The 15,000-nt window shown below is 38.4% G+C and overlaps 1 protein-coding gene across 1 annotated transcript; it reads left to right on the top strand.

The window, feature by feature from the left end:
* The first annotated feature begins 7,055 nt into the window (after positions 1 to 7,055).
* LOC145470038 (uncharacterized) lies at positions 7,056 to 10,279 on the top strand. The gene is made up of 2 exons (XM_081453868.1): positions 7,056 to 7,809; positions 8,533 to 10,279. The coding sequence occupies exons 1-2, from the start codon at positions 7,652 to 7,654 to the stop codon at positions 10,277 to 10,279; spliced, it is 1,905 nt and encodes a 634-aa protein (XP_081309994.1). The 5' UTR covers positions 7,056 to 7,651.
* The last annotated feature ends 4,721 nt before the right edge of the window (positions 10,280 to 15,000 follow it).

The raw sequence follows: 15,000 nt of genomic DNA, 5'->3' as shown, positions 1-15,000 counted from the left end.
GGGGCATGCTCCCCCCAGGAAATTTTGAAATTTAGATGCTTAGAATTGCTATTTTCAGCCATTTTCCAGTCAGTATTTGGACCTAAAGTACAATTGAACCTATGACTATTTTTACCATGTTTATGTTTAACAACCGTTCTTTAACTCAAAATCTCAACAGCCTCAGTCGGATAATCTCTCCTATCTATAATCTTCCTTTGAATTTGGTGTAACCCTTATCTTCTGCTGAAGACGAGAAGACCTTGGCAGCTTTCTCCTGTCTCTCTTTTCCTTCCATAATGCCATTTGCTGATAATACAGCTTGATATTCTTTTACTGGTGACCCACTAATAAAAATATGAAGCAGACGGTCGAAGATCTCTTTCTGTTTTCCTTAAGCGTGTTTTTAGGCGTTTTAGGGCACTGCCCACTCAGCTGAGAGTGAGAAAAAATACTCAGCAATGATGGACTGGATTTATTCGACGTGGACGTTTTAACATATATAAGAAAGCCTGTGTTTCACAATCCGTCGACATCACGCGTGAGAGAGGAAAACACATTTAAAACTCTGGAAATTTGTCTTCACTTCAACTCAGACGTTTAAAACAATCACTGCATTCTCAGTTCTGAAATTCGTTGTCGGTCTATCTTGCCATTGGTGTCGCTTTCCCTATTTCGCTGGAGTAGTCTGTCGTTCGTCGCCAATTCATAGCTCTCATGTCGCCGTTTCAAGGCCACGTCGCTTGTCGGAATTTAACCCCAGCAGGGTCTCAATATGGGTTGCAGACTTTGGTCTGCTCATTTCCGGGCACCGGCTCATTTCCTGCAGGATGACAAGTATATCATTTGGCTGAGTTTGATTTTCTTCCAGACGCTTACTAGAATGAGGAATAATCTTTGTGACGAATCCTTTATTGACCAAGTGTGAGGTCAAGATGGCTGGATATTGGTCAAGTTCTTTGTTTGCATGTTTATGGACCGAGACGGAGTTGAGGTCCATAAACTTGCTCGGAGAAATTTTTCTTGCAGGACACGGTGGGTAGACCTGAGCAGGCAAGATAGCTCCATCTCACCCACTTGGGTAGCCAATCACAGCACAGGATTTGATTCATCTTGCTCACGGAGATAGCCGTATAATAATTGTTTTTACGAGCCTGTAATATTTGTCATTGGAGTTGTAACGATCTGTATGGTTGACCACTCAATTTTTTTTCTCTGTCTAATGTATGCCTTGAATTTTGAATTAAAAATTAACACTTGCAGAGCATAATGATATCAAAACAACAAATTCTTAACAATATGTATAAAATGTCATGGTGTCAGCTTCTCCTTGTGCCTTTTATAATGCTTAGCTTGATCTTGAAAGGGCCTGACTAGACATAAAATAGTATGACATCTTTTAAAAAACTGGGTAGATGTTGAACATGTAATGGCCAAGTGCTAAAATATTATTCCATTTATCGCTGTGATCTTGTTTCTTGTTGAGAATGATAGTTTCTTTAATTGAAGGCTGAGCCTGTAGTGGCTCAAGTTGTCAGCTGGCTCAAACAAAGACAATTTACATTTTATTAATCACATTTGGAAAAAAATCCTTTCTATCAAGGACTGCAGTATGCACTCTGACAAAATGTGTTTGGCTCTACCAAAAATCTGGACAAAAATTCTGTCCGTGAAACATTTAATTTGGCAACCATGGGCACACTCAAAAACAGTAAAATATTTGTGGACCAAAAACTGTCAGTTGTAAGGCTAGATCAAAGAGAGATCAAAGCAAGATCAAATTTACATGATTGATGTTTTCCTTTAGATCATAGCGTATCAACTGAAAAATCTGCCAGTTTTTACGTCTGACAAAAATTTGTCCTGCTCTTTTTGAAGCAAGATGCTGGCACCTCTTAAGTTTGGTAAGGGCTGACAAAATTTGTTGGGAACAAAATCACCATGCACACTTGAATCATGGAACATACAATAGTTTTTTTGTTTGTTTGTTTGTTTGTTTTTTTTGCAAAATAAGCAAAAATTTGCCTAGTGCAAATAAAACAGGCCTATTAATCTCACAGTGTTTCATAAAAGAAACAAAACATAGATATTTTCTCTGTGTGTTCTCTGTGGCTCATGTTCCACAACATTTCTCTTTCTTCTAAACTTCCACTCATGGTTCTTCGGCCTTTAGAAGCCTCAAAAAAGTTTTCTTTGTTAGGGATTATTGATTTCCTGACAGCCAAATCACAGGCCAGCCAATTCTTCTGTTTATGTAGTCGGAGCTGGTAGCTGGGATTTACAGCCCATAATATCTTTAATATCTTCAATATCAAAGCTCCAAGATATCACAACGCCAGCATGTTACCTCAGCTAAGATAAGTTTGTTGCAAGTGCATTTATGGGGCCAAGGGTTACACTTTTTGATGATTATTTTGCTTCAAAATGGCGGATGTCGCAAAACTCGGAGTAAGTACTGACTGTGAATTCGGTGGTTCGCTACGCAACGATTTTTGTTTTTCAAATTCATTTTAATAGACGAACAAGTTCAGAGTTTGCAATTATTCAAAGGACGCTAGTTACAGCGAAAGACCTTGGAATTCTCTTGCTGAAATGGGTTGGAAAAGACGGGCGACTGCCATCACTTGATCACAACTGTACATGTGTTTTATTGCTGACATCTTTGCTATCTGGTGTGGGCCCAAAGGTACCCTCTTGGAATTTCTTAATGCTCTCAACAGCAAAACTGATCAAATCAAACTAATCTATTGTATTAGTGAAAGTAGCATTTCTTTTCTGGATTTGTTTCTCTATAGAGATACCTCTTCGAATGTGCTGCGATTTTCCACCTTTCAAAAACCTCTTAATAAATATGTTTACATACCCTTTGAGTCATTTCACCCTTCTAGCAATAAGAAAGCCTTCATCAAAGGGGAACTTATGAGGTATGCTAGAGACAGTTCTTCCTTTAATTCATTTTATGAAACAAGGGAAAGTTCTGGAAGTGACTACGAGTTAGGGGGTAGCGAACCATCGAATTCACAGGCAGTACAGTGAGTTTTGCGACATCTGTCATTTTGAATTTTGAAAACCGCTGACCTGACTCATAACTTGACACATGGCTCATTGACTCGTGACTCATGACCCATTGACTCATTTGACTCATAAAACAGGAACCGTCTGCAAAGGTAATCAAACGATTTTGAGTGCAATGTGGAATAAATAACATTCTTAAATTTTTCAGACTAAAAGAAATTACAGCAGCCCATAGTCTGATAGAGCGAGTGCAATTAGTAGTCAAAATTTATGAGTGCTAATATATGTTAATTCTTGATCCTTTGTAAATTTTTTTTGTAAGTTACAAGAGTGTCTTATTTTTCCTCTATTTCCTATGGACTTTGCCCATTTGCAATTCTACAACAGTACTGTTTTTCCTGAATTCATACCACACTGAACTTTTTTCAATTATTTTAACCCATGAAGTCCAATTTATAACATTGAATCTCATATAGAGTCGCAACTTCTTTTAAACTATTTTTAATTTAGACATTTAATTGAAGGCTCAAATCTACACATAACTGCGCCACGAATTTCCTAAATTGAGTGTGATTTGCATGACTATAATTATGATTGACTAGATGATCAAGTTTCCATGGCCACATAAACACATAGCACTTAAATAGGGGATCTTTACTGGAAGACAAGGGAGTGAGAGTGTTACAATTGGTTATTCTGAGCAGAAATAACTCACATTATTACATGGCAAGGTAAATCTGGGCATTCTTATTGGTTCTTTCCACGGAATTGGTCATAAGCCATGCTTTTTTTTATTATCGAGCTTGCTCGAGCCATACTGAGGAATATTGATCCTTGGTCATTTTTGTACAGACCTCGCTGTGCTTGGTCTGTGCTGCCACAACCTTGGACCAAATTATTCCCCAGTACAGCCCTTGTGCTCTGGGTTAGTAAGAAGTTTATACTTTGCGTTCCAGCCTGTCGTATGCAAAAGGTTAAATTTAATTGATTTAATTAATTTAATTAATTAATTAATTAATTAAGCAATTAATCAATGAATTGAATAATTAATTATTGGCTAATTTATTAACCCCCTTATTTTTGATAAGTTTAATCTGAGGGGGTGCATTTATCTGACATTCATATCACAGCATCCTACTTGTATCATGCAAAGCTGATGTAAAATGAATGAGTATGAAAATATATTATTAAAATCACTGACTAGCTTTTCCAAAACTTGAGTGCGGAATGACCAAGAGAATTACGTTTGGGAGAGAAAGTGAAACTGTTTCATTATTTAGTAGACAGCTTCAAAGTGAGGAACCTAGTTCATGGAGAAACTTTCTTTCTCCCATTCATTTACTTACTCACTCACTCACTCACTCACTCACTCACTCACTCACTCACAAACTGGAGTACAAACTGGCAAATATGAAAATAGAGGAACATTAATTCCAATAGAAGAGCTAACATGTTTAGTATGCAAAGAAAATTGTATAGAACATTGTCAGGGGTATACCACTTTAAGACGTGAGCTGCACTCACATATTTTAAACCCAGATACTCGTTACACCAGTCAAAGTGATAACAAGAGGACCAAGTATTTACTTAGAGCAGACAATAAAGTTGCATCTAAAATAATAGGTACATATACTATTATTGTTACTCCAAGAGAATATATGAAGCACATATTTGAACTGCAGAGAAAGATATGAAGACATGATTGATCATCGCAATTATTCACAACTTAAGCAGTTGTGAAATTAAAGTCTGAAAAAAGAAATTCAAGCCTGAACGGGATTGGAACCCATGACCTCTGCGATACTGGTGCAGTGCTCTGATCACGTTGTGAGTTTGTAATTTACCCGGAGATGATGAAGAATGCAAGTGAATAAATGAAACATCATATATTTGAACTGTGGTGAAAGGTATGAAGACATGATTGATCAATCATGTCTTCAAATTACCATTACCATTACCATTACTCACTCACACGTACGCGAGCACGCACCGATGAATTCATTTAATCGGTCGGTCATTCTTTCATTCTTTCTTCCTTTGTTCTTTTTTCGTATTTTTCTGTCTTTCTCTCTGTCTGTCTTTCTTTATTTATTTCAATTCACCTAGCAACACATCCAGTCAGTTTGCCAGACTATCCTCAACTTGAATACTTAAAGACGCTGTCTAAGTCACTGTGTGGTGTACGTTCCTAAACTCCAGAATTTGGTTATTTCACCTCGTCATTGAATACAACGTAGAAATGCACAAACATTTATAACGCCAATGCAGAGCTGTTTTTAACTAATTAAACCTTTTGTTTAACGATATTGTCGTTCCTTAAGCGCTGTCACAGTAGGAATTTTTTCTTGCTAGGTATCTCGTAATTTTGTTGCGCTATAAGTCGCAAAAGAAATTTCGTAGTGGAAGCTCAGCTATAACCTCCCTCGGCTCTGAATGAACAAGTCTCGCAAGTTATTAGCGTTGCTACAAGGGTTGCACGCTGGTTAAAATTGCTTTGTAAGTTGTGAGATCATGGCTAGAATTTCCTCTTTTAAAATGAGAATGATATATGGATTGTTTTTTCATGTTAATTTTTCCAGAGGATGTCAGAGGACTAATCGGTAATGCCCATAGTATGTAAATGTAAATGTAAATGTAAATAAATGTAAATGTAAATGTAAATGTAAATGTAATTTGTTTCCCCTCGGAGCACCAAGGAGTTCACAAGAACTCGTTCAGAAATGTCCGTGCATTCAAGGATCGAATTGGAATTTGAGAAATGTTCGTTTTTGAGGAGAGGGGAAAACGGGAGTACCCGGAGAAAAACCTCTCGGAGCAGGGAAGAGAACCAACAACAAACTAAAGTATTTTGTTGATAGCTGCGTCTTTTTTGCTTGAGAGCACCAGATTAGCTCTGGACGCATTAGGCTAGGATTAGTTAGAGACAAATTGTAAGTCATCTTCACAAACTGGAAAGGGGTTTTTAGATGTAAGAAGATAGCTCTGTTCTTTACTCCTCGTATGGGTCAGATTGAAACTGTGGAAGGTTTTACTGGAGCTTTCATTTTCAGGTAAGCATGAAAACCGTACTTTTGCTTTATTTTATTGTTTTTTCTTTGCACTTTTTATGAAGCAAGTACTTTGTACCAAGCACAAAAGGCTGGAACTGAAGTTGGTTTTGCTTCTGGTTGTCTTAGGGCAATTTCAGCTCTTCTAGAAAATTGACAAAGGAATTGTTGTGCTCGCAACAAACTCAGTAGCCAGCATCTCGTTCATGTTTGCCACACGAGAAAAGAGAATACATTGGAAAATATATTGGCCTGAGGGCGTGGCAGTATGGACCGAGCGCAGCGAGGTCCGTACAAAAACGACCGAGGGCCGATATGCTAGGTTTGTAAGTAGTCTATTATATGGCACCCGAGCCATGCTTCTTTATGATTTGCCAACTTTCGAAAACAAAAAATACACGGCTTATAACTGTTTCCATATAAACGATCCGTATGGCAAAATCCGACCAAGAAAGAACCGATTAGAACACTCGGATTTACCTAAAGACTACCTTGCCAAATAATGAATAATTTTTACGGTAATATAGCGGCGTGCTTATTCAGTCTTGCAGTGCGGGTAAAGCAAAACATAAGACTACAGGAAGAACGATTGAACGTCATCTCTGGCGCGCCTGAAATAGAGGGTGAGAGAGTTAAAAAGGAAAGACTGACTTGTGACGCATATTTTTTAGGCGATGAAGCATAATCATCCCCTAAAGTAACATTGGACATCGATTAGTATCTATGTTGCTCGTAAGGTGCACTCGCCGTTGAATTTCGACCCCGACCAATGGAAGCATGAAGCCTTTATAAGGGTTAGCTAGCGAAACAAACCTACAATTCTACCTACTCTGGGAAAGTAACAAGGCTCGCTAGCCCAAGAGTAGTCTAAAGCTCTTCTGTCATTTCCAATACTGTCAGCAATCGATACAGGTAAACATTTTCTCAACATTCCTATGGATGTTTGTGTTGACTTTCGCAAGAGTCGATATCAGTCGATGAAAAAATCCTATCAATTGACATTAATTGATATTAATAGATATCACGTGAATTGAAATCACAGTTTTTCTTTCCATCGACTCGTGATTTTTATTCGATTCTTCGCTCATGGAGTGATTGCATCTGGAGCCCTTATTGACCTTGTAATTACTACGGTTTAATAGCTTTTTGAGTGACATATCCCCGTTAGAAATTAGTCTAACTCGAAGGCTAACTGAAAGTCCCACTCGATGTACAACTGGCGTGAATACAATGGCAAAGGGTTTAACTCCTGCGATAAAGTAAAGACGGTATATGCCTGGTTTAATACCTAGTACCAAGTTCAAAATGTGCTAAAAAAAGGTCGAGAGTCAAAGTGTCAATGGTATTTTTTGGGAGGAGTGGGGAGGGGGAGCTTGCGTATTCCTTTAGACGCTTGTAATAATTGAGTATACAATAGAATGATAATTGGTGTACAATGGAACGCAACAGTCGCTTGACAAACAATCGAACTGTTATCGTTAATCAAACACCAGCATTCCACGTTCCCACAGCATTTTTCGTCGGTTGTGACCTCAAATGTCACGTGATTTTGATTTTGGTTCCCTCACGAGTAATTTTAAATGTTTTAAAGATGCATATTTCATCCAATAATGGGCAGGTCCCTATACTATCTTTATCTTTTCTTCACAGACACACCTCGCAAAGCTATGGCGCTCTCCCGTTATTGGAAATGCGCTTTTTGCTTTTTTGGCTTTATCTGTCTCTTAGCAGCGTTGTCAATATTTGTATTGACTGTACGTCTAAAAAGGTATATATGCCTGATATTTGACATATTTAGCTAGTAAGACGTATGTGTAAAATTATTAAACGTCTATCCTAAATGTACTTCTGTAGATAAGTTTGGAAAATATTAAAGACGAGGTATTCATTGGTCATTGTAGATAAATAAGGAGATTGGTTTATTTCGGATCTGCTTGTGACGACGTTCACCTCGAGTATGTTATGATATCAAAATGAATCAGTTTTAATTAAGCATGTGAGAGGCAGGTGAGAACGAATTCCCATATCTAATCAGTAGAAGTCTTGGTCACATATGCAACTCTATACGTTTTGCAAGTTAATTTTAAAGTAGCCCAGGTTTATCATCACGATGCTCCCTATCTGTTGTAATGCTAATGTAATAATTACGTATGTTCTCAAGGTGTTGTTTTCTTCAGACCGCATTTTCGACACATAGACAACATATAATGTCTGATGTAAAATGTAAATTTTAATGGCTGTTTCTTATCATCTTTACTTTCGATGCCAATTTTTGGCGAAAAAGTATCGTGCGAATCGTTATAATATTGCTACTATCATCTTGACCGATTGTGGCCATATCGTGAGCTTGAGAACCCGTGGTTAAACATTCCAGCACATAACAAATGTGTGATCATAAAGATTTAACCAGATGCTCTTTTTCAAACTAAGAGTTAGATTTGGGTACAAGAAACTAGTGGCTTAACTTACATCAAATTATGTTACTTCACAGATGCGACCAGCGCCCATTTGAAGTTAGTCATGATAAAAGATACCACGCCCCCTGGTTTAAAGAGAGCATTGTAAAGGAACTGAATGAAATCCACCTGGAAATGCAAAAACTACCCACCTCTAAACAAGCACCCTCGACAAGATTGATTCAGCGATTAGGACGCATTGTAAAACGTCTTGACAACAGACTAGAACCGGCAAGTGCACCCATTGAGACAAGCAACAAGGATGGTAGCGTGGATGTGTGCGCGGAGGTGTACAAAGGGAACAAGCTGGGTTATCCTTACTTTGCGGAGAAGTGCTGGTACACCACCAACTGCACCAATGCTAAACCAATTCGTTCTGTGGTAAGTATTTTAGTCAATACTGTTGCATATCCTAAGGAAGATGAGAACCACGTCGAGAATGTTTTAAAAGGGATTACCGAGACGTACCCAACAGTTCAGGTTCATTTGGCAACGGGAAGTAACGAGATGAAAAAGGTTGCCGAAAAGTATAACAACATTGATGTCGTTATGCTGGACGATACAAAGCTAAGCAAAGCGTGGAACACACTTATAACAAGAACGTCAACTCCTTATGTACTCATTGCACGTGACATTTTCCACTTCACATGGCTCACCCAGCTTGAGCGGCAAGTTCGTGTGGTTAGTCAGATACGAAATGTTGCAGTTGCAGGCGGAGCATACCGTAATGTCTCGGGTCACTGGAAAGCTGGCTGTGTGCAGACTAAGCTAAAGAATTACGTCTTGGAATACCAGGAAGGCTATTATCTCTCAAAGAATGAGTGCATGTTCTGTGATTATCTGCAGGGTCCTTTCGTTACTAAAACAAATCTGTTGAAGCTTGACGTGAGCCTTCCAGATGAGGTTGTGTTTGACGATTGGTTTTTACGTGTTGTTCAAAATGGCGCCCTGATCATGGCATGTCCAGATGCTATGTATTTCACTAGAGATTACCATTCATATTCCAAAAGAACTGATAAGAAGGTGTGGACACCATTGGCCAAGAAGTGGCAACTTAATAGGGTGTTATTGCCTCAGGGAGTCAAACATTCCTTCTCTTGTCAAGATATTGGTTTCAATTGCGTTAATCACGCCCAGAACGGTTTACTCCCAGTTTGTTGTCAGGAACTCTATGCAGATGCCGTGTCTTTTTTCCAGAAGTTTGCCGATGCGCACAATGTCAGATTTGAGCTGGATAGTGGTTCAGTGTTAGGTGGTGTTAAGTTTAATGGCCTTATTCCTTGGGACATCGATGGAGATTTTTTTGTATTTTCAAAAGATATCCCAATTTTCAACAAAAGGGAGACAATCGATTATTTTGAGAAACATGGTTACAGCTTAACTGGGTATGAATCGCCGATACTTGATAGAAAAATGTATGATAGTTTTAATGGTTATGTGAGGGTCGACTTCGGTGGATTTAACATCGAAGTGTTTGGGACAGGGAGGCCTTCTATGTCGAATACTGTGTACCTCCCACATGAGCTACAAAACCACGAAACGTTTACCAAAGCAAACATTGGTGGCAACTGGGTTGATACGAAGTTTAGTCCTGGATTGTACGCAAGGAATCGGTATGGAAGAGAAATCCTAAAACATTCCCAGTCCTGGCGAAAAGTAGGATTAGAACATAGTTATGCTGACTATCATCCTGGCAGCTTCGAGCCTTGTGAAAATCCATTGCATCACGCTTGCTTGCACAGTTTCCCTGGCGACGGTAACATTCCATTTATGGTTACTTAGCAACCCCAAATGATTTTTGAGTTATTTTTTTGTTAAAAAAATACCTCTTAGTCGGCGCGTCGGGTATGTTATGGACGGGCCAATGGGTGAGTGAGTGAGTGAGTGAGTGAGTGAGTGAGTGAGAGATGTATGTATGTCACACCAATCAGATTGGATCTACTGTAAACAGCCAATCAAACTTCTTGTTGTAAAGGTAAATGGTATGTGAGAAGATTTGATCCCGATAGAGTTCAGAATGGCCATATTTATTCTTCTATAAAAGAGGAGGAAGTATTCATATATTGGGTTTACTTCGACATTTTCTGTGGGTTAGGCTGAGGATTTTAGTTAAATGAACGAGATGAGCCTTGAGGTTTGAAACAGTTCGTGAGTTAGTAGTATGCAAATACAACGAGATATTTTTATTTTTAGTTACAAAGGTAACTTGATACTTTTGTTTTTTCACAAGGAGTAAATTCAATTAGAGGTCACGAATCGTCGCGTCTAATTCTTAGGACATGTTTTAGAGGGGACGAGACTTCAGATTTGAAACAGTTCTAACGTTTACAATAGTAAGTGCGGGTAACGATTGTTTTGTTCTTGTTGCATGCAAATATAACGAGATATTTTTGTTTTTTAGTTACAAAGTGTAATTTGACACTCTTGTTTTTCACAAGGGAGTAAATTCAATTAGAGCGGACGAATCGTCACCACTCTTTCCCACGAGATGTTTGCTATCTTTAGTAACAAATGGTAACTTAACACTTTTGTTTTTTATATGGGAGTAAATTCAATTAGAGCTGACAAGTTATCGGCTCTTGTTTCCAGGATATTAAAAAAAAGAAGCTTTCGTTTCTGGACGGTTTTTACGTCTCTGCAGTAGCAGTTTAATAGTTTTATTTGGTGACATTTATTTCAGTCCGATATTTTTAAGGGTAAAAAGTATGAAAACTGTTCAAATGTTCTTTGAAGACTGTGTGGCACCAAGTTAAAGTGCAATTTAATTAAATCAGACTTTCAACGTGTCAGAGGTTTTTTCTCTTTCTTTCTATTTTCGGTGAAGTTGAGTTGTGTTGTGTTGTGTAAAAAGGTAAACTTACGACTCGTATAAAATGCGAAAAAGTCTCTAAATTAACTTGAGTATTTTTGAGCAAAAATTCCTCTTGGGGGTTGGAAGGGTTATGTGATCGGTGAGTGAGCATTTGCGCGTGTCACACCAATCACAGTGCGGGTTGTATCAAAGAACGAATCAAATTGCCTGTTAGAAAATAAGACGGTATCTACATTAATCTGGAGAAGTGTCAGATCACTGTAGTTTGTTCAGTCAAACATTTTATGGCTTACTATTTAGCTATCTTACCAATGTAACATCGCAACCGAAACAACTTGTAAAATTAACCAAATCATTACTGTACCATGAATGCTTCTATCTCCAACACTTCACACAAAAAAATAACTCTTGCACGCCTTGCGTGCCTATGTTCTTAAAAGCTGTATTGTATTCCAGGAGGTTAACATTGACCTCTTTACTCAATTGAAATCTTGTAAAAACCTATTAAGTTAACTATGTTATCTTTGTTTAGTAGCTTGTCGGAGTGAAGATACCATGGCTTTTAATATGTGAAATTTGAACATGGATTCCGCTCACACTTAACAGGGAAATAGTAGGATAATGATTGTCGTTCACTGGCAGTTCGCGCTTTGTGTTGATATTTCACTGATGCCACCAAAGATGAGTGGAAACCGATGGTGTTTTAAATTTCTTTACTGTGATGGCTACAAAGTACACTAAGTTTACCAATTCATCAATTCCTGAAATTCTATATCCGCGATTAGCTCAAACTTTGACACAAAATATCAAGACATTGATCAGTTATGATAAAGACGTGGACCATCCGAAGCTGTGAGTCTAATTAACACAACTGGATAAGTCGTGGAGGGGGAAAGGGGGGGCGGAAATCGGAGAGAATATGGGGTGGGAAGGTACGGTAGACAAGAAATGAAAGGGCTGGAAACTTGAGATAAATAAAAAACGCTAATGCGAATCCAACAATGGTTTTTTTTCTTGCACTAGACATTCTCGGGGGCTTACGACAAAATTTTATCTCTGAGCCAACGAAAATTCTCGCTCGGGCTATAGAATGTCAAGTAGCATGACTTTAAATCTAATTTACCTGAGGCGAGAAGCAGGAGACAAGTACAGATGGCGTGAGAGCAGGGTACGGGAAGCGGGAAATTTCGACCCAACCCTGTGCCCCCACACTAAATCGATTACTGCAAACAGAAGAACTAAAAAAAAAGGTGTATAAATGTTTCTCGCTTTGCTGGCGTCCGCGGCCACGGTTTAAACAAATATAATATTAGCAAGTACTAATATGGGTACTTGGCGATTCGTAGTCATGATCTTGCAACTTGTAAAGCATTAATTTCGGCCTCACCCACCGTATCCACTTGCGCGTGCGCAGAAGTTGTGTAACTCACAGAGAATAAAATGAGAATAGTGAATAAAGAGCTAATAGTGCGTGCTGTGTACTAAACCGCGACCTGTGTATTTCCCAGGTTTTATTTTCTCCTCAATTTTGCTTTTTCCTTTTCAAGATGCAGACCTTGCCTTAAGAGCGAGGTTTTCTGAATTTGTGTACATTTTAAACGTGTTGAGTTAGTTAGAGAGAACGCAGCTAAACCAAGATAATCAGTACTCCTTGGAAACGCATTTTTGCGCAAACAATTTTCGTATCAAGAATAGCATGCGCGTACACTGATGAGTCGTATCGAACTGGCAACGTGGATACAGTGTACTTCTTTTTATGGTATCCGAACTAACACACGAACAAGAGTGACAATGAGAAATCAAGGTCGTTTAGGTGAGAGTGAGGAATCAAAGCAATCAGTGCATATGTATAGTTAAGTGATTTATTTTATTTATTATTTATTAGTTTAGTTATAGTCAGATCAGCGTCTAGTATTTCAAGTCTTAAGCGTGGTACAAGGAACTACTTAATGAATGCCAACTTAACTGGTTGGCGTATAGAAAATTTATTTTAATTTAGTATTTTTTCATACATTTACAATGCACAATTAGATTTCAGAGTTATCCTTTTATAATAACGTTTCCATATAACGCGCGCTGTGATTGGCTGAAACAGGGTGTTTTTATCAGAGAACAGGACAGGGGTTGATAACAGTAAGTTGGCTTTTTCAAATTTTTGCCTCGGAATTTTGACAAATTTGACCCAAATTAAACATCCCCTGTGACTCAGACAAACGCAATGGAAACGAGCTATTTGTCTGCAATAAATATGGCTCCACGGAGACCATTGTTGACAACAGTAGTGTTAAAACTGTACCAAAATAAAACGTTTTGCTAGATTCCGACAAAACACGTATAGACTATAAGCCCTAAATAATCGTAACTGTAGTTCCTTTCAAATACAGCTCAGCATTTTGCATTTTCATCCGCAAGCTTTGAGCTCTTTCGTAATTTCCTTTGGAAAAGTGCACGTTTTCACGCGCCACAATGCGGTCAGATCCCTCTGGACTAAGAAACTTTTAGATACATATTTTTAAATTAAGCTTAAAAGCTAACTTTGAAGCAAACGTTCTTCTCTCGAACGCCATTCCGCCAAGCCACTCAAAACCGAAAGCTTAGCTGAAGTCCAGTTTGTGATTGACAGCTGTCGTCTCGTTAGCCAATCAAATTATTTGAGCAATTCTAACAAGGATTGTGATTGGCTTATTTTAGCGTGCTTTATCAGAGAACAGATGCACGCTGATGCCCTTTTTCCTTGCTTCGAAAATAAAGTTTGGTTTGAAAATTCATCGAATGCGTGGGGAAATTATTGGATTATTATTGTTCTGTTGTAAAGCACTTAGGAAGCGGTAGAGCACTCGAGACGTCTCGTGTTTTCCCCTACACTTCTTCATGTTCGTGCTCTACCTGTATGCTTTACAACAAAACAGAACACAGTCGAGGCTTCTTTATTGCGTTCGACAGAACGCAGTTCTAGTCGGGTAATGGAGGAAAATCGAGATTTGCTGCATGTATCTTTGCTGCATGTATCTTTCTATGGACACCCATTTGCCCCCCGTCCCCCCTCCAAAAGAAAATTATTTAGGGGCGAATGACGTCATCTCTACGTCTGTCCATGTGCTTTTCTGCGAGTGTTGCGGACTTTCGAGTGTCGAGGCAGCTTATTGTGGACTGTAGCGGATAAGTTGTTTATTTGAAGCTTGATTTGGGTTTAATGGCATTTAAAAACCTTGCAGACATGTCTTCACGAAATGTGTACTACTTTTCGTACGAACAGAAAGCTGCAGTTTGGCTGCGTATTGTGTACCCTCTTCTCTTCGACCAAAACCAACGCTGCTTTCTGCTGACATAGACATAGACATAGACATACTTTATTTAACGTGGACAAGTACACACTTAGCTGTTCGCTAGTTTCCAGGTGCTCCACGATTTAAATTAAGTAATGTACAACATTATAGGAGCTTAAAAAAAGGTATTTACATCAAGCTAATTTAAAAATCACTAAAAAAAAAACAAAAAAACCCCGAGCTAAAAGCGATAATATATAATCAAAGTGTATTAAACATGAAAATCAGTTTGCCGAATCCTTTTCAAAAAGTCTTTTGAGCCTGCCATGGAACGAATATCACGAGGTAGCATATTCCAGTACTTTGCTGCTGCATAACGCCACGACCATATCTGGTAGTGTTCACTTTAGGTATGGAAAGATTAA

This window comes from Orbicella franksi, chromosome 15, assembly GCF_964199315.1.
Source record: "Orbicella franksi chromosome 15, jaOrbFran1.1, whole genome shotgun sequence".
NCBI classification, from domain to species: Eukaryota; Metazoa; Cnidaria; class Anthozoa; order Scleractinia; family Merulinidae; genus Orbicella; species Orbicella franksi.
Note: the sequence above shows the minus strand (reverse complement) of the source record. Positions and strands in the feature narration are given on the sequence as shown.